At 41.2% G+C, this 25,113-nt stretch overlaps 1 protein-coding gene and 1 pseudogene across 1 annotated transcript in view; both read right to left on the bottom strand.

Annotated features, from left to right (window-relative positions):
* Nucleotides 1-101: 101 nt before the first annotated feature.
* RAB27B (RAB27B, member RAS oncogene family) overlaps nt 102-25,113 on the bottom strand; it is a 42,252-nt gene continuing 17,240 nt past the window's right edge. Inside the window, exons 2-6 of the mRNA XM_070935981.1 lie at nt 11,648-11,819; nt 4,401-4,486; nt 2,993-3,096; nt 1,414-1,537; nt 102-545 (exon numbers count right to left, since the gene is read on the bottom strand). Coding sequence (XP_070792082.1) covers nt 356-545; nt 1,414-1,537; nt 2,993-3,096; nt 4,401-4,486; nt 11,648-11,800 — 657 coding nt within the window. The 5' untranslated portion in view covers nt 11,801-11,819 and the 3' untranslated portion in view covers nt 102-355. The remainder of the gene's footprint in view (nt 546-1,413; nt 1,538-2,992; nt 3,097-4,400; nt 4,487-11,647; nt 11,820-25,113) is intronic.
* On the bottom strand, nt 10,760-10,929 carry LOC139313508 (U4 spliceosomal RNA; annotated as a pseudogene).

The raw sequence follows: 25,113 nt of genomic DNA on the forward strand, positions 1-25,113 counted from the left end.
GAGATGAGAAAGGATGGCTTAGTTTAGGCCAATTAAGACAACCCCTTGTTTTATTGGAAAGGTGTCTCTAACATTTCAATGATCCTCTCCCCCAAAGCAGATATTTTTTCCTGTATTTACTCGCCTATTGTATGAAGAAGAAAAGAGGCTCTGGATTTTCTATGAAGATGGTTTACACCTGTTTGAATGCAGAAGCATGATTTCTCAGCATTGGGGGGGAAAAAATCAGGCTTGCTTAAGACAACAACAGCAGTCTCATTTGGTCCACAGAGTTCCAGGTTGAATTTAGCATTTGGTCACTCTGTTACTTTCTGATTTCTCATTCCTTTTCTTTTCTTCAACCTGAATGGCCAAGTCAACAAGCACATTTCTTCTCATCAGATTTGGATGACACCAGTTTTCCTGAACTTCCACCATTGGCTGTGTCAGAGAGCTGAGACTTGTCAACACACTGTTCCATTCGTTTCATTATTAAGTCCAAGAGTGTCTCCACAGCTTTGTCCACATTTTGGCCGTTCGCTGCACTTGTTTCAAAGTATGGGATGCTACGGCAGGAAAACATCAGAAGTATGGTAAGTTATTTCAAGAGGGAACAGTTATAACCACAACCTACAGGTTTACCTTCAAAGGGCAGCATTTGGTTCTCAAAAGCAAATGTTGACTTTACTTCAACAGTTAAGAATATTGTGTCACTTTCTGAAAGGCCCTCAAATCTGCTGAACACATCCCTGTTCCCCTTCTCACAAAAAGAAATTCTTATTAGCACCAGTACTTTATCCATATGGGGATTACTTTAAGAATCATGGATGTCAACAGGAAAAAATAAATAATCATTACACTCAGGGGTGGGCTTCAAAAATTTTAGCAAGGAGTTCTCTGCCCAGTTGCTGGGTGGGTGTGGCCATGGTGGGCATGGCAGTCGGCCTCCTGAACCATGGTGGGGGGGCATTTTTGACCTCCTGGGCTCCGGAAGCTTTCCTCAAACCTCCAGAAGGGCGAAAATGGCCTCCCCAGGCTCAGGAGGCCCTCTGGAGGCTGGAAACGGGCCCGTTTCTGGCCTTCCTGAACTTCCAGTAGGCCCGTTTTTCACCCTCCCCGAGCCTCCGTGCACACCCTGCACTTACCTGCATACAAAACGGGATGCGTGGGGACTCCTGGGAGGGGTGGGGTGGTCGGGGCCAGCCAGAAATGGAATTTGGGGGTTCTACAAACTGCACAGAATCTTAGCTGAAGGTTCTTCCGAACCCTTGCGAACCCGCAGCAGCCCATCCCCGATTACACTTGGTTTTCTTCCTCTCAAGCCAAATGTCTTGGCCATTTCATTGTGTCCTTATCCCACCTTTGGCATCACCCAGATGGCTACATCAATGCCTCCCGAGTTAGTTGAGGGGACAACATGTTTGTTTGCCTTACCCATATTTGTCTGCAAGTTCTTTTGCTTGTCTTTCATTGACCTCCCTCTGATCTGATAGGTCAGCTTTATTTCCAATTAATACTATGTCGGGGTTTTCGCAATAAGCATTTGCTTGCAACTGACCTAAAGAAAGAAATGTAGAAACTTGGTAAGGAGTGTAGAAATATTCCCTGGAAACAGAGGAGCAGAAATCATAGTTTCTCTCAGCCTTTCCTAACCTGGCATCTTCCAGTTGTGTTGCTCAACCTGGCCGGGAAAGGTTGAGAGATGAAATATGACCAAATTCACTACCTATTTTTACATTTAAAAAAATGTTATGATAGAAATAGGAAGGTTAATGTCTTATTGCCCAGAATACATCAAATTAACACTGAGATAATAAATGACAATGAGGACTGTTTGTCTTCTCTGCATCACAGTTGCAACAGGAATAAAGCAGGTAGTCCTTGATTAACAACTGGTGTTGCTTAGCGACCGTTTGAAGCTTGCAATCAACTTGCTTTTACAGACGTTTGCAGCATCCTGCAGTCACATGGCCACAATTTTGGGTGGGTTTTGCTAGTTTCTGGCATTTACTTCCAGTTTCCAGCAAAAAACAATAGCTCATTGAGTTAAAAAAAGGTTGCAAAACTGGGTGCAGTCACATAGTAGCTCGATAATGACCACAACTTATGACTGTAATTCTGGGCTCAATTATGGTTGTTAAGCCCAGGACTGCCTGTTATTCACATACAGCTAATACATTTCAAGCAATTCACATGCATTTCTTTATTAATATTTAAACTACTGGTAGTTTGGGCAGGCTTCTGCATTTTGCAGAAACATGACATGGTAGTGATGCTAGAGGCTTCAAGGAGGAGGCAGTGCCAGAGTGGAAAAACAACTTTGTCAGGTCAAAGTAAAAGTCCATCTGTTTCCTAAAGCTTCCATAAAAGGTATCTTGCAGCCAGTAGCCAAGGCAAAGAATGATCCTGGAACCTCTAGAGCAGGGGTCTCCAACCTTGGCAACTTTAAGACTTGTGGACTTCAACTCCCAGAGTTCCTCAGCTTTGCTGACTGAGGGACTCTGGGAGTTGAAGTCCACAAGTCTTAAAGTTGCCAAGGTTGGAGACCCCTGCTCTAGAAGCCAGCTTCAGAGAGGAGCGTGCATCGCTTCTAATAGCAATAGCAATAGCACTTAGACTTATATACCGCTTCATAGTGCTTTTACAGCCCTCTCTAAGCGGTTTACAGAGTCAGCCTATTGCCCCCAACAATCTGGCTCCTCATTTTACCCACCTCGGGAGGATGGAAGGCTGAGTCAACCCTTGACCCTGGTGAGATTCGAACTGCCAAATTTCAGGCAGCCGGCAGTCAGCAGAAGTAGCCTGCAGTACTGCACTCTCACCACTGCGCCACCACGGCTCTTTTCTAAGGTACCTGCGTGCCTTTTGTTGCACAGTGTTTAATTGTGTCAGGAATAGCTTACATAATTCCACTCTCTATGGGGACTGCTGTCGCATTAAAAGATGGTAGGTTCAATGCCGCTGAAGCTAAAAGAGCTCAAGGCTAAGAGAGGCAGCTGCTTTTTCCACTTACTCATCCAGTTTCTGACATTTAAGAAGCTCTGTTGACTGGTGAGATCAAACATTAGCAAGAAGCCCATGGCATCTCTGAAAAATGCGGTGGTGAGACTTCTGAATCTGTCAGGAGAAAAGGAGTGAAAAGGATCAATATGCAACACGAGCTATCAGGGAAAAGAAAGAAAGCAAGGGGTATTAGGTAAACATTTCATGGCTGAACTTTTTTTAAAAAAAAAAAGTGCTGCAAGCAAACAGATAAATGACAAGGCAAAGCTTTAATATTCTCTTTACACGGGTAGTCGACCCTTATCCCGAATGACTGCTCAAGCACAAATCTTCCTTCAGGTTGCACGGCAGCCCCAGGGATGATTTTATTTTCTCTTATCATCTGTTCCAATCCAATGGGGATTTGTGTTATAAATTTCTCTCTCGCTGTCAAACAGATGGGCAGGAAACTGCCACAGGAGGTTTTAGTCAGCTGCCCACCCAGGGACATGGAATTTCTGAGTGTATGGTTCACACACCTTCAAGCAAAGAACTTGTGTGTTTGTGTGTGTCTATGTCACACACACACATATACACACACACATATATATATACATATATGTATGTGTGAGTATGTATGTATGTATGAATATATATACACACACACACACACACCGTATTTTTCGGAGTATAAGACGCTCCGGAGTATAAGACGCACCTATCTTTTTGGGGAGGAAAACAAGAAAAAAAAATCTGCTTCTACCTCCCAGCAATTTGCCTCCTTGCAGCAAACAGTAAACAGCCTCTTTCAGTTTCATTTTCATTTTCAGCACATCCTGATTAGCACAAGAAAAAAAATCTGCCTCTGCCTCCCAGCAATTTGCCTCCTTGCAGCAAACAGCAGAGGCCGAAAATGGGGCCCGTGGAGGCGGTGTGTGTGTGTGTGTGTGTGTGTGTGTGTGTGTGTGTCTTTGGTTATTCAGGTTTTCTCCCGCGTAAAATTGGAAGTGTCTTGGTGACGTTTCGACGAAGACGTTTCGACGTTTCGACGAAGTCTCATTCGTCATCTTCAGGCTGGTGTTTTCGGCTTCGTGCTTCTAGGAGCTGTGTGTGTGTGTGTGTGTGTGTGTGTGTGTGTGTGTGTAAACTGCAGACACTACCCACTGTCCTGAGACTTTTAGCAATTGTATCCCTGAAATCCGACGTTCCAAAATGCTTCAAATCACTTTTTCTTCAAAATTCCAAAAAATTCAAGAGAAGAACTAGGTCTTAAGCTTCCTTGTAAACAGTAATATGATGTCAAAATGATAACAAAAAAATAAAATAAAATTGACTTGAAATCCTGCCCGAGTTCAAATGACAGAATCTAATAGAAAAAATGTTGTTCATTTCCCCTTCCAATCATTTCTGCATTGGACTTTTAAGCTCTTGCATATTACCTCTCTTGCCCAGCTGTGTCCCATAGCTGCAGATGGACCTTAAAGGCTTTTCCCGAAGAACCACTTGACCCCTGGCTGTTGTACACCTGAAACATACCAAATAAAGCTTCGCAGTTTATTTTAACCAGTGTTTATTTAAAAGTTAATTTAAAAGTGAAGTCATAATTTGCAAACTGAAAATGCAGGATGGGAAAAGATGCTAAACATCATATGATCCTTTTATGGATTTAATTCCACAGTTGATTTTGGCAGCCAGCCCTGCATTTATTGAAGGAGTGCATACAGTAAGAATTACAATATTGATATCGGAAGTACCAGTCTCGAGATCAGGGATGTGCAACTTTGGCAACTTTTAAGACTTGTGGATCTCCACTCCCAGAATCCCCCAGCCAGCATGAGAAATGCTACGTTGTACGCTAGGCTTGATAAATAAAAAAAAAACTCAAAAAATAAATAAATAAATAAAAATAATAAAGGAGAGACTGCGATGGTAGTGGTATTTGTCCCGGCTGAAAAAGGACCCCAATTACACCACCCTGCGGCACAAGCAAATAAGAAATAAACGCGCCTCTCAGCTGGGCAACCAAAGGCGCCTCTCAGCTGTCAAAACGAAGCGATCTTGCGGCTCGGTGGTTCACTCGAGTCAAACCCCGAAGCCGCTGCTTGTAATTAGCTTCCTTCAAAACGCAGCTCTCCACAATGAATTTCACCAAATTTTAAAGAAGAAAATAGGAAATAAAAAAAAATGTTTTAAAACGCGCCCCTCAGCTGTTAGTCGGGACTAAAAAAAGCAGCGCGTGGGAGGCAGAAGCCCAACCTAACAGCGCAGCTTTCCAGAAACACCAAACAAACTACTTGCTAAGAGAACAAAAGAAAAGAAAAAATAGAAATAAAATATAGTAAAACTAATGAAAATTAGCCAGAAAAAGTACTCAGGTCTGGTCCAATCCACTGAGTGAAAAAGACTGACAGGAGGAACCAGAGGGCGGGACTAGGACTGCAGAGGAAAAATGATAGGCACTCAGTACATCCAATCACGCTGCTAGATCCCATACTGTAGGATTGTCTGAGCAACGAGTCAGGAAAAAACAATGACAAGCCACTTCTGCTGTGTTGCCTAGAAGATTACAGAAAAAAAACCACCTGTCTCTAAAGCCAACCAAAGATGAAATCAATTTGTACACCTTAAACTTTTATGTTTACAACATTAAAGTGGAAGTGGTGACTCTTCACTTGTCTATATGAGCCATGATGGTGCAGTGGTTAGGGTTAAGGCTAGGACAGTGGTGAAATGTAAAATTTGTTACTACCGGTTCTCTGGCCGTGGCTTGGTGGTGGTGGAGGTAATGTGACTGGGTGGGGGTGGCCAACTTTTTTTTTTTCTTTTAAAAGCATTTTTTCTACAACCTCTTCGGCTGAAGTGGTTGTAAAAAAAATGCTTTTAAAAGCCTCTGACGATTAGGCAACTCAGCTGGGATCGTCAGAGGCTTTTAAAAGCATTTTTTTTCTACAACCTCTTCGGCCAAAGAGGTTGTTTAAAAAAATGCTTTTAAAAGCCTCTGACAATCCCAACTGAGCAGTGCGATCATCAGAGCCTTTTTTTTTTACTTTTAAAAGCATTTTTTCAGCTGAAGAGGTTGTAGAAAAAATGCTTTTAAATTTTTTTTAAAAAGCCTCTGATTGATTGCGCAGCTCAGCTGGGCGGGGGGGGGGGGCAGGGATTTTTGCTATCGGTTCTCCGAACCACCCGCCACCATCGCTACTGGATCGGGCAATCTGATCCAAACCAGGAGCATTTCACCCCTGGGCTAGGACCAGTACTGCAGGCTACTTCTGCTGCCTGCCGGCTGCCTGCAATTTAGCAGTTGAAATCTCACCAGGCTCAAAGATTGACTCAGCCTTCCATCCTTCCAAGGTGGGTAAAATGAGGATCCAAATTGTTGGGGGCAGTAGGCTGACTCTGTAAACCGCTGAGAGAGGGCTCTAAAGCACTGTAAAGCGGTATATAAGTCTAAGTGCTATTGCTATATAACTTTTCGGAGGCATTTCGACATTTATTCTCTTTCAATCCCTTGGAGGCTGAAAGATGGCTGTATAAGCAGTAAATTGGAATTCAGCAGACTGGAATTCTTAATACTGACTTTTATTTATTTGTATCCCATCTTTATTATTTTTACAAATAAGTCTGAACACTGCTTCAGAGTCTCCAAAAAAGTTAGCCACTATCACAGAGCCTAAGGCTTAGGCCCTAAACTGCAAAGTGTCTGGACTACCCAATTAACTATAAACTAATAAACTAACAATAAACTAATTTCTTTGTTTATATACTTTTCTTAAGTAATATCTTTCTAAACAGCACAGCTGCTGCATATTTACTCTCCAGTACATACACAGAAGATTTAGCATGTTTCTTTGGTATAGAAAACATGCTGAACTAACAAGGTGACTCAGCCATCCCTGATAACCCAGGAAGAAACATAATATGTCTTTGGTCCAAGGAAATAAGCAGTATGTTCCACTTGAGATTCTCCATGAAACTGAAGACTGGAGCAGCAGATGGCCCTGCGCAAGTGAAGGAAAGAGGTGTGTTCACGGCCAAAGAGCTTAGCATGAGATTGGGTAAAAGGAAACTTGGGGAAAAAATTGGCCTTCAATATTTCACCTGGAGTGGCAAACTTGCTGCATCACATTGCTGTCATGTGATGTTTTGCGATGTTTTTTCCCTTCATGGAACTGGGGGGGGGGGGCGTGACTTGCACGTGACGCATTCGGCCCATGGGCTGCCCGTTTGACACCCCTAAGAGGATCTGGCTTTCAGAAGAACACATCTCCCCCTTCATTCCAATTAAATGTCCAGAGGTTTTAAAATGTGCAGAGATTAAATGGCGCCCGAAAAATAGCATTGAAAGGTATCATTAAAAATTATGTTGTCCACTGAAGTATTTGGGGTTGGGCAAAATATACATAGCTCACGTTAAAGTTAAAAGCAGTATAAAACTGTTAGTCATTAATACAGCACCCACTTTTATTGAGACATATTGCTGTTCTATTGGTTTGGGACCACCAAAAGATTTGTAAGAAAGTAGTGTGGTTGGTGTGTGTGTGTGTGTGTGTGTGTGTGTGTGTGTGTGTTGCTTGTGAAATACTTGTGTAGAAAGCGTTACTTAGCCAGCTGAGGCAAACTCTGTCTAATTTAACAAGCTTTGCAGTGCACATCCCTTCCCACTTGTGCTTAGAAGAAATTCCTTAGCAAGCCTTGCAGATTGACTCATTCTATTGCTAATCATTGCCATTCTTGGTGTTCCTGGCAAGCTGAAGGGATGTGGATTAATGTATCTTTCTCTAATAATGCTTTTAATAAAATATTTTTGGGCATTTTGCCATGCTTTGAATTTGAATCCTAAAGAATCCACTGGCTCCTGGCTGGCCACTGGATAGGAACAGGTGTATTGTCCTCCGTGGGAAACTAGATCCTGAGTAACAATCTCGATCACCCTGAGCCAGTTAGAAAGACATGCAGTTCCCATCCTATCAAAACCAGCAATGAATATACAAGGATTCAAAAGGTTGTGTTTTGAGGTTAACACACGTGGCACAAATCACAAGCTCTTTAACTTATGAATTCAGCATGCATCAGGTTGAGAAGTTGGCTTCTCAAGTAGGAGGTGGGTGAACATTTAAGAGAAAGGGATCCTCAACACAGATGTTTGCTTTGGGTGTCAGAATATATAGTTGATATTTAGAAAAGAAACATTACATCCACAAAACCCAAGAAATGTGATGTTCCCACAAAGCTTACAAATTGTGCCTTACTGACATATTTTCTCATCCATAGATCATAAGTAAATAAGTATATATATATATATATATATATATATATATATATATATATATATATATATATATATATATATATATATGTTTATGTAAGTTTTCACGGGTATGTATGTGTGCATAGTTAACATTTCGGGTTTCTTCCCATGTAACTGTGGATACATCCCCAAAAGGGTAGAAGCAACGTTTCGGCAGAATCCCATCTGCCATCATCAGGCTTATGCCAGTAGTCATTTTGCACTAACTGACGTTGGAATTTCAAATCTGGTGTTGGTATTCTGGGATGGCTCCACCTTTTCATTCTGATTGGTTGGGAGTCCCAGTATGTGTTTATTGGTTTGGCTTCGGGTGTATGGTCGGTTTTTCTCCACTAGGTGGCAGGGCTTCATCTTTGTGGCTGGTTTGAATATGATTTGGTTGGGATTTTTTTGTGCAATGTTTGGTCCATCTTCCACATATGGTGTCAAGATTCTGCCTACTATTTGGAAACCTGCTCTCATAGATAGACGAATCTTGACACCATATGTGGAAGATGGACCAAACATTGCACAAAAAAATCCCAACCAAATCATATTCAAACCAGCCACAAAGATGAAGCCCTGCCACCTAGTGGAGAAAAACCGACCATACACCCGAAGCCAAACCAATAAACACATACTGGGACTCCCAACCAATCAGAATGAAAAGGTGGAGCCATCCCAGAATACCAACACCAGATTTGAAATTCCAACGTCAGTTAGTGCAAAATGACTACTGGCATAAGCCTGATGATGGCAGATGGGATTCTGCCGAAACGTTGCTTCTACCCTTTTGGGGATGTATCCACAGTTACACGGGAAGAAACCCGAAATGTTAACTATGCACACACACACACACACACACACACACACACACACACACACACACATATATATATATATATATATATATATATATATATATATATATATATATATATATATATATATATATATATATATTTGTCTTCTTAAGTTTTCGCGGGTATGCATATGCAAAAAATTAAAATCTCGGGTGTTTTCCCGTGTCATTATATATATATATGTTTGTCCTGATTACAAACCATAATCATAATTATTATTGTATAAATGTATAGATTATTATTATTGTATAATAATAATTATTGTATTATAATAATAATATTATACTATTGTATAAATGTGTAAAAGAAAACAAATATAATAATATCTGAGGGTAGAACAAGAAGCAATGGGTGGAAACTAATCAAGGAGAGAAGCAACTTAGAACTAAGGAGAAATTTCCTGACAGTTAGAACAATTAATAGGTGGAGCGACTTGCCTGCAGAAGTTGTGAATGCTCCAACACTGGAAATTTTTAAGAAGATGTTGGATAACCATTTGTCTGAAGTGGTGTAGGGTTTCCTGCCTGGGCAGGGGGTTGGACTAGAAGACCTTCAAGGTCCCTTCCAACTCTATTATTCTAATTCTAATTCAATAATATCTGTTTGGGGAAAATGCATTTTAGAAACAAAGCTTCATTCTCTCTAGGGACAGCTTCTTTTGGTAGCCCAAGCTCTCAAAATCACTCTTGCTAATGCAAAGTTTAAGTTGTAACCTGTTAGAATCTATGCACTGTTGATAGCGAAGTAGAATAAGCTTAACAGGTGTGTGTGTGTGTGTGTGTGTGTACACACACACAAACAGAATTATCTGGATCTGAGTCCTATAATAACATTAAGCAAGCAAGTAGGCAAAATTGCATTTCGGATCGTTTTTTTAAAATTTCCTTTTGAAAGTGATAACTCATTTTGTGTGTGTGTCAAAACAACATTTATATTGCAGTCTCACAGCACCTTGTCAGTGGATCTTCTCTAAGAGAAAACCAGTCTAAGGTTGCTTCCTTTATCCACTTACGCTTTGAGTTAAATGAGTTAAAATACAACAGTTGAATAGCGGCAAACACAACACATGGAGGCTTCCAGGAATAGCAGTTTCTCCTGTGTGTCTATGAAAAATCTAAATCCCAGCAAGGGAAACCATATGGCTGTGACATGAGCTAGACTGGATAAACCAAGGAGGGAAATATCGTTTTGATACACACACCCATGGGCGTGCGCATGCACAGACATATACACACTCACAACCTTTTAACTATAACACCCCCTCAAAAAAAAAAAATATCCTCACTGTTCTCATCTAGTTTTTACAAATGTTTGTGTACCAATCTAGAGATTCTGGAAATCCTAAAAACATTTTTCAGCTTTGATTTGCAAAACATGCTTAAGAACTAAGCAAACAGCAAGTAACACAAAGAAGCCCGTGCCATAGGACAATATGAGCTCCTGTGGTTTTAAAATCCCTGCTGCCAAAAGGAGGCAAATTACCTCAAAATAAGTTACTCAGCAAATCAGAAATATAAATAATAATAACATTGGAAACATTGATCTCTATGGTAATATGGCAAATCTAAAAAAAACAAAAGAAAAAGAACCTTAGACTATCTCTGAGGTTTCTAAATTATCTTCACAGACTGCAGGGTAAACAGCCTTGAAAGCACAGAAATCAAAACTTCATGAGAAAGGCTGATTTGTAGGTCATCTCTTGACTTATGTTCAAAAGGATATTTTGGGTGAAATATAAGTTCTTTATATTTTAATTAGCAATAATTGCGCCTTGGATAAACCTCATTGGCTACGATACTGCTACTGCGCAAAGCTTTTCCCCAAAAAGGATCTTGTGATCCAGTTTTGAAGTTCTGACATTGTCCTCCTTCATGGTCACATGACACATTTAGGACTAGAAGACTTCCAAGGTTCTGTTCTGTTCTGTTCTGCTCTGCTCTGCTCTGCTCTGCTCTGCTCTGCTCTACTCTACTCTACTCTATACTCTGCTCTTTCTCTTCTAGGATGCTCAGCAAACAATTTGCAATTATGGCTGTGTGCAGCGCCCCGCAGTCACATGATCGTGATTTACAATGCTTTTGCCAGAAACTGGTATTTACTTCTGATTTCTGGGCAAAACTCTTCCACAGTGAACAATGGGTTTACTTAAGGACCACTGGGTTCGCTTAATAACCGCTGCAAAAAAAAAGGGGGGGTCATCAAAACAGTTCTGGTCAAATGGAAATCTGCTGATTGTCACAACCTAATTGTCAGGCTCAATTACAGTTGTAAGTTGTAGATGACCTATTCACTGGGAAGAGATGAAACAATATACTAATGCCATTTTGGACTAAGCGAATTCAGGTGAAGGCTACAAAATGCGGGGCAAAACCCACACAAGGAAACGGATATTGTCCCGCTGAGATATTGAAAATATTTCTTTTGAGAGAGTGGAAACTTCAGGAAGACCTTTCTGCCTCCCCCTCCTCCCTCACACACACACACACACACACACACACACACACACACACACACACACAAAGAAGAAACTCACCACACGCTTTTCTCGAAAGTCGATGCCTACTGTCGTGATGAACTTTGGGTTGAACTTGTTGTCTGTGTACCTATACAGCAAAGTGGTCTTTCCAACCCCAGAATCTCCGAGGGCCAGGAGTTTGATCAAATAGTCATAGTCCCCATCAGTCATAGTGCTGACCTGGATGAGCCTGCAAATCAGAAGAAAAGGAAGATTAGTAGGAAGGAGCAAAAAGAACAGAATGTAGCATTAAGGACCGGTAGGAATGCGGTATTAGCTCCCTTGAATCAATCCAGCCGTTTACCAGCTGGCTGCTCCACTTTTGACCGAATATCAGTCTTCAGCATAGATGGAGGCTCTACCTCCTGAATAATCTCTTCTGGCAGCAGGCTTTTTTTTTTTTATGGGCCCCTGAATTGTGTGTTTATACACAAAGGGACATCTGTTTTTATTGCCGCTGTGGATTTCTTACTCTTGTTCAGCTTGTGAATGAGTTTGTTTTTATTGTTGTGCTGGATATCCTGGTATCTTTGCCATAGAAAATTAGGCTTCAGAGACAAGGAAAATCATAGAAACATATTAATGCTAAATTTTCATTACAGTTTAGACTAGATACACTGTTAAAATTTATATTTTCCTTTTTCTTCAGGAGCTGAAAATGGCCTACCTGGAGTACTTCTTTCATTTCACCCATACCACAATTGTGTCAGATAGTTTGAGCTGAGACTGCATGTGATTGATTGATTGATTGATTGATTGATTGATTGATTGATTGATTTGTTAGATTGATTGATTAGATATATTTCTTGCTTTCACTGCAGGAGCTCAAGGCAAGGTATGAAGAAACTTCCTTTCATTTTATTCTCACAACAATCCCGTGTGATAGGTTTGAGTAGATTGACTGACCAGCCCAAGTCATCTAGTGAGATTCCATGGCTGACTCCATAACCATAATCTCCATAACTATAATCTCCATAACCCCTACACTGGCTTTAGTGTCTGTTGCAGATGAATCCTAGTTTCACAAGGTATTCGGTGAAGAAAGCTATTTCTCCAGTTCCAAATCAGGTAAAGTAGAACTTACTTTTATGTATTTAGCAATTTTCTTCCAAAAAATAATAATAAAAAAAGAAATATTAAACCAGGGTGGATAAAAATCAATGGGTTTTTTTTAAAAAAATCAAAAAAATCAGATTTTTTTTTTATTTAAATCGGATTTTTTTGATTTAAATCGGATTTTTTTTTATTTTTATCGAATTTATTTTAATAAAAAAACTTGGGGTAAAAATCTATCGTAAGATAGTTTTCTATTTAAGATACATAAATAATTTAGTTTATTCAGCATGAAATGGAGCTTAGTTATGTAGCATGAGGCTGTATATTCTGCAACACTGGGACTATCGGTGAGTCAACAGTGGGTCAAAGGAGTAGCAGAGATGACAGTTGCTCTTTAAAAATTATGATTTAAATCGAGTTGATTTAAGCCTTTTTACTAGTGATTTAAATCATGATTTAAATTGTGATTTAAATCAACTCGATTTAAATCAAATCCACCCTGTATTAAACTAATCCATACCCACTTCCAGTTCTTAAAGTCAATTGCAAACTAATACCAGTAGTCCTCAACCGTCACTTAGTGACTGTTCAAAGTTATGATGGCCTCGGAAAATGGGACTCACAACCTGCTTTTGAAGTTCTGACATCCGCCCCACCTGCAGTTACTGTAAGTAAGCCTGTAAAATGTCAAAGGCTTCTGATGGTTCTAGATCAGACATGAGCAAGAAAGTATCGTGTAAATTTTCCCAGGGAGAAAACCTGTGTGTATAAAGCTAGTTTAAGTCTAGATTCAAATGAGTTTTCCTTCTTCTCTGATGAAGAAATGGCTACCGTTTTAGCATAACTTCCATCTGGATCCAATTCTTGCTCTCATTTCCTATCTCAACGTTTGCTCACCAATACTATCCTACTTACACACAGTCTTGGGGAAATGACTGAGCTACTCGCCACATGCAGATTTCAGGAGAAAGTCTCACTGCCTAACTACTGATCAAAAGAAAAGTTTCTCCAAGGAATCACCCTTTTAAGATCATGCCCCACCCTCAGGAAGAAACATGCTAACAATGCCACTTCTGGGTTTTTGAACTATGAAGCAAGAATCTGTTCAACCAAAGTTCCAGTTTTAAAAAGATGGTAGGGTATCTAGAGGGTTGTCAGAAGAGGGAATAGACTTACTCTCTCTCACCCTTAGAGAGCATGGTTAGACTCAGTGGGTTAAAACTACAAGGAAGGAAATTCAATTTAGACATCAGGAGGAAGAACTTGCAGTGGAAACTTCCCTTTCCAAAGAAATCTTCAATCAGTGGTTGGATGGTTAACTATCAGATGCTCTAATCCAGTGTTTCTCAACCTTGGAAGCTTGAAGATGGGTGGACTTCAACTCCCAGAATGGGGGTTCCTAGGAGTTGAAGTCCACCCATCTTCAAGCTACCAAGGTTGAGAAACACTGCTCTAATCCAACAGATCCTGCACTAAGCAGGCTGTTCAACCAGTTGACTTCCAACATGCATTCCAACTTTATGACTCTATGAAGAGTAGACAGAAGGCTGCCAACTGTTACAGAAAACTAGCATTTCTCCTATTCTATTCCATCAAAGAAGGTATTTTTTTCCTCCTTCTCCATAATAGCAGAACTTGGAGTCACTCAACAAAGGTCAATGGAATGGCACGTACAAATACAGACCCACAAAAACACCATCCTTAAATGGAGAGAAAATCAGGGATGCCTGGACACCATAGAAAAAAACCCCCACTGAATTGAAAATGAATACAGCAATAGAGATGGAAGAAGGAGTAGGGAGATCGAAGGAAGGGAGAAGGAGAGATTGTTTCCTAAGGAGTCTGAAACCAACATCAGAAACTCCTTTGCCGCTAGCATACAAAGAAACTTCAAAGGTGTTGGCGGTTATTCACCAGCTCTAACACCGCGGCGAAATAAAGCAAGGCAGCGTCCAAGCGTTACATTATATCTCAAAGTAAAATGTTACTTTCTCAGGAACTTGAAATGTAACTTCAGTAACTCTGTCGCTGCTAAAAGGCAAGTGAGGGCTGCAAGGGTGTTGGCAGTTATTCACCAGCTCAAACACCGCGGCGAAATTAAGCAGACAGCGTCCAAACCGAAGCGGATCGCTGCTGATTGATCGGCAAGACAGCTAGCAGCCCCTTAACGCCGCAATTTTTGACAAAGAAAATCCGCTTCAATATAGACTCCAGCAGACTATTGAGTAAGCGGTAAAGCGGCTAACAGACCTTTAGCGCCGCAAATAAATAGCGATCTATTTAGAAATTGTAATGCTGTCAAGTCAGCTGAAATTAACCGCAGCCCTCTGATAGATTAGAAAAAAACTAATAAAATCGTTAATGCAGGTATTCAATAATAAATTTAGTCAGATTTACTGTAGAAAAAAAGCACTCTAGATCTGTTAACTCGACTGAGTGAAAAAGAGTGAGCATGCGCAGAAGGAGGGGGCAGAACCATACTGCAGAGGGAGATAAAGATTTGACAAGCACTCAGTGTGACCAATCGAATGAGTGAAGGTCCCAGAAGTGAGGAATGTCGGCGCAACGATGCATGAAAAGGAGAGAGAGGAATAGAAGAAAGGGAAGAGGAGAGGAAGAAAGGAAGGGAAATAAGAGTAGGAGGGAAGGTTAGATGGGGGGAAGAAAGGAGCAGAGGGAGAAAGGAAGGGGAAGTAGAGAAGGAGCAGGAGAGGAGGGAAGAAGAAGATAGGAAGGATAAAAGAAGGGAGAGAGAGAGGAAGAGAAAGAAAAGAAAGATTGCTGTAAAACAAAAAAGATGAAATGGAAGAAAGGCATCTCCGAAAATTTTAAATATATTAGGATAAAGAATGAATTATTAAAAATTAAAAGAGAATATATCGGATTAAAAATGGAGAAAATAGAATTTGAGAGCGAAAGAAGATACTGTTTATACAAACAAGAACAGAAATATTAAGATTTGATTAAAAAATACGGAAAAAGAACACTTTGGCAGAAATTGTAACTTAAGTAAAATATATTTGGATATGACAAGTTGTATATATGATATGATATGATATGATATGGTCAATACTCTGTTTCATAAAATATGTGGGTGGGCGTTAGGGGGGGGAAAAACTAATAAAACTTGATTTAAAAAAAAAACACCATCCTGACATAAAGTATTATATCAGGAACTGGCATAGGTGATTTCTAAGAATAATTAGATGTCATGGAATATAAATTATCAAGTGGGGTCTGCCCATGAGGCTTGAATGGAAGTTCCACCAGACTTTTGAATTGTGTGAACACTTCATGCAATCCACCGGATGACTCAATTTTTCTATGCTTTTGGAGAGGGAGTGAAAGTGCACTGTTTGGCAGGACAAACTCCACAAAGAAATGTCCAGTGGTATCACAGAAGAGGATAATTTCCAAACTCTTAAAAATAGCCTACCATTTTTGATCAACAGAAACATGGACAATGAAGAAACGGGGATTGCATTTATAGCTGAATATCATGTGGTCTAAAGGGCTGCTAGACCAACTTTTCACAACCTGACATTTCCAGATGGGTTGTAACTGCAACTTCAGGTCAACATGCTTATCCACATTTTAAAACAGACCTTAGACCAGGGGTCTGCAACCTTAAACACTCAAAGAGCCATTTGGACCCGTTTCCCACAGAAAAAAAAAAACACTGGGAGCCACAAAACCTGGGTGGGCGTGGCCAACTCAACGTCACTCACTCCCACCCAGTCATATGACTCCCTAGCCACACCTACCCAGCCAGTCAATAGGGCAGAGAACAGTTGTTTAAAAACACTGGGAACCACAAAACCCTTTTGACATCCATCTCTCTCCCTCTCTGTCTCTCTCTTGCCCCTTCTCCCTCTATCTCCTCCTCTATGTATCTCTCTCTCTGTGTCTGTGTGTCTCTCTCCCCCTCCCTCTCCCCTTCTATCTCTCTATGTCTCTTTCCCATTTCTCTCTTTCTCTCTCTTTCCCTCCCTCTCTCTTCCCCCCTCTCTGTCTATCTCTATCTCTCTTTCTTTCTCTTTCTTTCCGTCCCACTCTCTTCCCTCCTTTCTCTTTCTCTCTTTTTCTCCTTCTTTCCCTCCCTCTCTTTCTCTTCCCCCCTCTTTTTCCCTCCCTCTCTCTCTTTCCCCCACCCTCTCTATCTGTATCTATCTTTCTCTCTCTTTCCCTCCCTCTCTCTTCCCCCCTCTCTGTCTAGCTCTATCTCTCTTTCTCTTTCTTTCTGTCCCACTCTTCCCTCCTTTCTCTTTCTCTCTCTTTCTCCTTCTTTCCCTCCCTCTCTTTCTCTCCCCCCCTTTTCCCTCCCTCTCTCTTCCCCCCCCTCTATCTGTATCTATCTATCTCTTTCTCTCTCTTTCCCTCTCTCTCTCTTTTCCTTCCCCTCTCTCTCCCTCCCCCCTTTCTCTCTCCCTGCGGGGTGGGGGGAGGAACCCCTGATCTGGTGCTGGGTGGTAGGAATCTGAAATCCGGAGGCACTTCACTCCCGCACTAAAGCTCTGGCCATTACCACTGCCTCAACAGGGCTACAGCTCTTTCATCCCTCTGCCACGACAGAGTGACAGGGAGCCGCAGCAGAGGGATGAAAGAGCCGCATGTGGCTCCGGAGCCACAGGTTGCCAACACCCGCCTTAGACTAACAGTGTCCATAACTCTGCAGTCTCCCTGCATGTTAAAGTTAACTTGCTTTGAACCTCCAAGTCAATTACTGGAGATTTTATTATCTTACTTCTTCATGCAGCTGAGTCAGACTTCATCATACTGCCTGATGAGTCTCAGCTAATAATTCACACCTTCAGGCCCTGTTAGTTTTAATCAACTAACTTCTTTCAGTCTGAAATTACAAAGTCGTAAAGACCTATTGATCACTGTCCAATTTCTGCTGGTGAGAACCATAGTTTCTTTGCTATTTCAGAGCTCAGTGTTTGTTTTGGAATTATTATTATTATTATTATTATTATTATTATTATTATTATTATTATTATTATTATTATTATTATTTATTCAATTTATATACCGCCCTTCTCCTAGTGGACTCAGGGCGGTGCACAGCCAAAACTAAAATACATAACAATACAAAATTTAAAATTAATTAAAAGAATTATATACTTTGGCCCGAATTAAAATAGTGCAAATTAAAACCCATTAACAAATTAAAACTAAACAATTAATAACCATTAAAAACTAAAAAAGGGGGGGTGGCGTTCACGCCAGCCCTGCTTGCTGGAAAAGAAGACACTGTTTGCAGCCTCCCATGGCCCAATGACTGTGATTTTCAGCAAGTTGTCGGTTTCTGGTTGCCAGCAAAAAGCACCCATTTGATTAAATGGATTCATTTAATGACCATGCCATTCACTTAACAACCATTCACTTAGCATATGACATGTCACAAAAAGGTCATAAAATCAGGCATGGTCACATGGCCATTTGCTTAACGACTGCCAAGACTTATGACCATAATTCCAGGCTCAATTTTAATTATAAATTGAAGACGACCTGGTAATTCAGTAAATGCATTTTGAACATTTCTGTTATTGTTGCATCTGGAACCTCATTTGTTTTTCTGGTTCTACTTAAGGTAACAAAAAGCAGGTAAAGAATTAAATTTAGCATGAAGATTAGGTAACAAACAATGAAATACTCCTTTTTCATTCCAACACACTCCATACAAGCAAACAGAGTTCATGAAATAAATAATCACACTAGTGATTATACAAAAAGTTCTGTTCACACTTGCTCTGTTTTGAAGCAGCATTCACCAGCTGCCTGATAAATAGAATTACCAAGTTTAACCTACTGAAGGTATTTTAAATGTTACGTTACATAATTTGTGTTCAAAAATTAATTTGCATTAGGAGTGTTAAGATGTTTTGAAATTAGCAATTCTGAGCTTTGCCAACCTTATAGCATTCTGCAGTAAGTGCATCTTTCTTTCCTTTCATAATCGTTTAATTAAAAAAAAAAAAGAAGTACAGCTGGAAAACATGGGAAAATTACAAACGGAAAGTGGGTTTCAGCAGGTTCTGACCAGTTCTGGAGAACCGGTAGTGGAAATTTTGAGTAGTTCGGAGAGAACTGGTAGTAAAAATTCTGAGTGGCCCCGGCCCCATCTATTCTCTGCCTCCCGAGTCCCAGCTGATCAGGAGGAAATGGGGATTTTGCAGTGACCTTCCCCTGGAGTGGGGTGGGAATGGAGATTTTACAGTATCCTTCCCCTGCCACGCCCACCACACCACGCCCACCAAGCCATGCCATGCCCACCAAGCCACACCCACAGAACCGGTAGTAAAAAAATTTGAAACCCAGCACTGAACAAAACCCCTTGTAAAACTCCTTGGTTGTAGAAAAATCAAGGTACACAATAAAGATCTTAGTTGATACATTTCACATTCATTTCTCTATCGTCCCATCGGAATTTGCCAGACTCTCCCAAATTTCAAACTCTATATCGGGCTAAGGGGTTGGTTTTCTCTCTTTGGAAAAGAGATTAGTTTAATCATAAACTATTCACGTACACAGGTAGTCCTCAACTTATGACCATTCACTTACAACTGTTTGATGTTATGACTGACCCGAAAAGAGGGAGTTATGACCAGTGGTGAAATCCAAATTTTTTTACTACCGGTTCTGTGGGCGTGGCTTGGTGGGCGTGGTGGGTGTGGCAGGGGAAGGATACTGCAAAATCTCCATTCCCACCCCACTCTGGGGCCAGCCAGAGTTGGTATTTGCTGGTTCTCCGAACTGCTCAAAATTTCTGCTACCGGTTCTCCAGAACCTGTCAAAATCTGCTGGATTTCACGCCTGGTTATGACCCAGATTCGAAGTTCCAATGGCCGGGCCCCCTGTGTGGTAACATTACCAAACTTCAGGCGCTCAACAAAACAGCCATTTCCCACACCCCATGGTCATGAGACTGAATTTTACAATGGTTTTGCCAGCACTTCTGGTTGTTAGCAAAACCATAATCATAGCATAACTCTTGGTTTGCTTAACAAAAAAGTCAGTCGCCTGACTAACCTGTTTTACAACTGTCACGGCATACCACCAAAATCTCGTTACGCCCATGTAACACCTCTCCTACGCGAGCTGCACTGGCTCCTGGTGGTCTTCCGGGTGCGATTCAAGGTGTTAGTTATCACCTTTAAAGCGCTCCATGGCTTAGGACCTGGGTACCTACGAGACCGTCTTTTGCCACCAATAGCCTCCCATCGACCAGTTCGTTCTCACAGGGAGGGACTACTCAGGGTACCATCAGTCAAATTATGTCGACTGGCGACTCCCAGGGGGAGGGCCTTCTCTGTGGGGGCTCCAACCCTTTGGAATGAACTGCCCCCGGAGATACGGAATATCCCTGATCTCCGTGCTTTCCGCCGTGCCCTCAAGACCCTGATGTTCCAACAGGCAGGGCTAAACATACAAACATGTGAATGATTTTTTAAATGTTATCTAATTCTGGGTTTTATTTAATTGACCAAACTAAGTAATAATTTTAATTAGCAATTTTATGATGTTTGTGTGTCTATATTTTTCTTGACTGTACACCGCCTTGAGTCCTACGGGAGAAAGGCGGTATAGAAATATAATAAATAAATAAATAAATAAATAAATAAATAAATAAATAAATAAATAAATAAATAAATAAATAAATAAAATGGACAGGCTCCAGTAGGTTGAGGACTATCTGTACAACAACTATAATTATATACCCCAAAGAGCTTCTTTGAAGAGAAGCTGAAGAAGCCTCTTGGATGAGAAGCGAAACGTCTTCAAAGAAAAACCAGAAAGTCCAGTTGCCTCTTGAAAAAAAGCACCTTTGGGACAACCATGACCTGGATGACTGAGAATCTTCATAGACATTGAACTATAATTATACTGGTCAAAATGCAGACACCTCTGCATTTCATACATATGGCTGGATTTAGATATCATTTCAGTGGAAAACAGACCATTCCCTATATTTCTCTCACTCTCCCACCCTCTCCCAACACGTCTGTTGGCTTGCCTGTCTTGTGACTTGAAAGAGAAAGGAAACATTGAAGAATATGTTGTGCGTTCTTGCTCCCTTTCGGCCCCACCCCAGAGGTAATGCGGACAAGCATGGGATCTGCCATACGAACAATAGAAACTCTGTGCGTTGACAAACAAGCATTTCTTCCCTATTTATTTCTTGTTTGTGCCAAAGAGGAAATCTCAGTGTCTCTTCCATAAGCAGACTCAGTTGGGCATCTGTGTTTGGCAAATTTTCCACCAATAAAGCCAGCTATGGGATTCTAGTTCTAGTTCTATTTTTTTCCGCACCCTGGAGCTGTCAAATTCTGTGAATCCATAATTCAAACCAAATGCCTCCGAGACATCTCTGCTGTCTTCAGTATTCTAAAGTGGACACTGAAAACGTGGATTTCAGTTCTCAAAATGCCAACGTAGCAACAGTAATGTTCGTCTCATCAGGGATATTCACATTAGTAGAAGTGATAATTTCATCTGATTTAAGAATCACCCCTACGGACATATTATACTTATAAATTATAGAGCAGTGCAACAGTTTGAACATAATGCAAAATAAAGGATTCAGGACGTCTGGGGCAGGGGTGAAATCTACTTGCCTTCCCTACCAGTTCGGAAGTGCGTGTGCACGCCATCGTCCCGTCCAATTTTTGACCCTCTGCACAATCACAAAGCCTTCTGTGCACGCGCAGTGGGTAAAAAACAAGATACTTCCTGGTTAAAACAAGGAAATAACAACATCCAGGTAGGTGAGTGGAGCCTCGCGCTGGCGCCGCTACCAGTTCACCGAACCACCCGCCGCCGCTACCGGTTCGCGCGAGCCGGACAGAACCAGCAGGATTTCACCACTGGTCTGGGGGTGCAAACATAACACCTGCTGATAACCTTTCAAAATTGTAGGGAGATGCTGGGGAAAACATGGCTGCTTTAAAGAGCAGCAATCATGTGGTATGTTCAAATCTCTAGCCATTCAAAAACACCTTCTGGAAATCAAACATGACTGCACAGAATTGATAAACATGGGTTTCCCCCCCCCCCATGGTTTTGGTTGAAATAAACTCAAATGTTAAACTGAAGTTTTTTTAAAAAATGATATAAATATAAAAAAACCCTTTCAAATCACTTTTTAAAAATGCTACTGACTTGATCTCTCACCATGCTTACAGTATATAGCAGGGATGTCAAACTCAAGGCTGCCCTGGAAACAGCAACGGATCGGCTTGCGGTGCCTCTGCCAGCGGAATCAGAGCTTGGCCCTCCCAAGCCCTCCCACGCACGGCCCTCCCAAGCTCCGTTTTTGCTGGCAGAGAGCAGGAGGCGGCTGTTGCAGCTGAAAACGGAGCCCAGCAAGGCCGCACATAGCCCTCCCAGCCTAAGGAGGCTGTCGCAGCCAAAAAAAGAAACCTGGGATCCCCAACCCAGTTGTGAAATGCGCCCGGTTCGGACCGGATTGGGCGATCCAGTAGCGATTGTGGCAGGTGATTCGAAGAACCGGTAGCAATGGCGGTGCGAGGCTCCACCCACCTGCCTGGGTGTCATTACTTCCTGCTTTTAAAAGGTAAAAAAAGGCTCTGACGATCACGCACCACAGCTGTGATCATCAGAGCCTTTTTTTACCTTTTAAAAGCATTTTTTTTACAACCTATTCACCCGAATAGGTTGTAAAAAAATGCTTTAAAAAAGTAAAAACAGGTGCCCCCAACATGAGTGATGTTGAACTGGCCACGCCCACCCTGGTCACATACCCCTGGTCATGCCCCCCCCCCAAACACAACCCTGAGGCAGCCCTCAATGAAATCGAGTTTGACACCCCTGGTATATAGGAATATCCACCAATACAAATTAGTTCTAAGATCATCATTCTAAACTTCTGAGCTACCTCTCCTTAGTTTAAACATTTAGAAAATTGATTAATTATATGACATTGTTTTCCACTCCAATCTTATCTCTAGTCTGGTCTTTCAAGTCTTCCAATGTTGCCCCCATCGCCATTGTAACCAAAGTCCATCCACCTTGTTGCTGCTCATCCTCATCTCCTCTTTCTTTCCACTTTTCCCAGCGTTACAACCTTCTCCAGAGAGCTAGGTCTTTCCACAATGTGTCCAAAATAAGATAATTGGGACCTGGTCATTTGTGCCTTGAGGGAGAAACTCTGTGTTGATTCGTTTGGTGATCCATCGGTTTGTTTCCTTGGTTGACCACAATTTTCTCAGGAGTCTTCTCCAACATTCATTTGAGTCTTCTCTATGAGTCTACTCTTCCTATACTGCTTCATCAAAATCCACCTTTCACTTCCATAGAGTGTCAAAGGGAATACCACAGTTTGTACAGTTCTGATCTTTGTAGGTATAGATGCATCACAGCCAGGGGTGGGTTGCTGTGGGTTCGCAGAGAACCTCTAGCTACGATTCTGTGCAGTTTGGAGAACCCCTAAATCCCACTCCTGACTGGCCCAGCCCAGCCTGCCTCGCCCCTCCCAGGAGTCCCCACGCAGCCTGTTTTAGATGCAGGTAAGTGCAGGGTGCGCACAGAGGCTTGGGGAGGGAGAAAACAGGCCTACCGAAGTTCGGGAAGTTCATTTCCAGCCTCCAAAGGGCCTCTGGAACCTGGAGAGGCTGTTTTCGCCCTCCTGGAGACTCAAAGAAAGCCTCCGGAGCCCAGGCAGGGCAAAAATGCCCCCCCACCCCGTGGTCCAGGAGGCTGACTAGGCCACACCCACCATGGCCATGCCCTCCCAGCAACCGGGCAGAGAACCCCTTGCTAAAATTTTTGAAGCCCACCCCCGATCAAAGCTTTTGAATATCTTTTTCAAGGCCAACACGACTGCTTTACTCTGTGTGAATTTGAGACATATTTCTTGACTGCTTGTTCCTTTACTGTTGGTGGTTGATCCTAAAAAGCAGAAACTATCCACCACTTCAATATCATCACTGTCAATTCCGTCACTGCCATTAAGGCTGACTGTCCTAATTTTTGCCCATTGATTTGGATTTCTTCATATTTAATTTTGGTTCCATGTTTTTTTTCTCTGCTTTTTGACCTTTAATACCAGGGATTGCAGATTCTTTGCATTTTTGGATATCAGGGTATTGTCATCATTACAGCACAGTACACCTTTCTTCTGCTAGTTTTAAACTGATCTTCTTCAAATCCCTGTCAAAGTTTCTAATAAGGTCTTATTACTATTATTCTTCTCATCTTTCCTATTACCTATCTCCTTACTTTCTTATGACTATAACTTTGTTGCTTGTATCTTTCGATTTATATTGCTTTATTATTTAGTATCCAAGTATGATTTATATTGATTGCTTATTTAGCATCCTATGATTATCACTAAGTGTTGTATTTTATGATTTGCGATGAATGTATTTTTATGATGATTATGATCAACATTTATCACTTGTTGCTTGTATGCACACTTAGAGCTTATGCACCAGAGACAAATTCTCTGTGTGCCCAATCATACTTGGCCAATAAGGAATTCAATTCTATTCTATTATGAAGCTGTATTAAGTTATTTTTGTGTTGTTTGTTTATGTCCTTACCATTAGCAGTTTATTATTATTTACGCTACTGAAAACTTCCCTAAGTGATTCAACAGCGCATAAATCAAAACCATAGCTATTACATCCATTACAATATTCATTTATGGTGAGCATAAAACACAAGACTTCGTTTAGGTTCACTTGGTAAGAACAGGTTCTAATAATGTAATGTAATGTTTATTATTTATTCAAGTTGTATGGTTGCCCATCTCATCTAAACATCTCTGGAAAGCTCATATATCGTACTAATATATATAATGTAATGGATCTCTAGTCTTTCATCTCATTACATTTAAGATAAACTCTTAAACAGACTTAAAAATACAAAGTGCAACACAACTTTTTTAGTGTTTAAAGTGTTTGAGGTTTTCAAGTGTTTAAAAACCACTTTGGCTTCTATATTTTTACAATCCCATTTTGCAAACAATATTTCATATTATGTGACACAAGTGTAGGGAGCTCTGAGCTCAGCTCTGCTCTGCTCTTTACTGTAAGGAAAACTCTGGTGATATATAGGAGCAAATGGCATTTTACAACCTGTGGACTTCAACTCCCAGAATTCCTGAGACAGCCAAGCTGGCTCAGGAATTCTGGGAGTTGAAGTCCACAGGTCATAAAGGGGCCATATTTGTCCACCCCTGATTTAAAGCAATACAGATAGTCCTCGACCTACAACAGTTCATTTAGTGACCGTTTAAAGTTAAAACGGCACTGAGAAAAATGATTTATGACCATTTTTCACACTTATGACCGTTGCAGCATCCCCATGGTCACGTGATCAAAATTCAGATGCTTGACAATTGGTTCATATTTATGACAGTTGCAGTGGCCTGGGGTCACATGGTTCCCTTTTGCGACCTTTTG

This window comes from Pituophis catenifer, unplaced genomic scaffold (assembly GCF_029215685.1).
Source record: "Pituophis catenifer annectens isolate HBS135680 unplaced genomic scaffold, rPitCat1.0.hap2 SCAF_2, whole genome shotgun sequence".
Classification (NCBI taxonomy): domain Eukaryota; kingdom Metazoa; phylum Chordata; class Lepidosauria; order Squamata; family Colubridae; genus Pituophis; species Pituophis catenifer.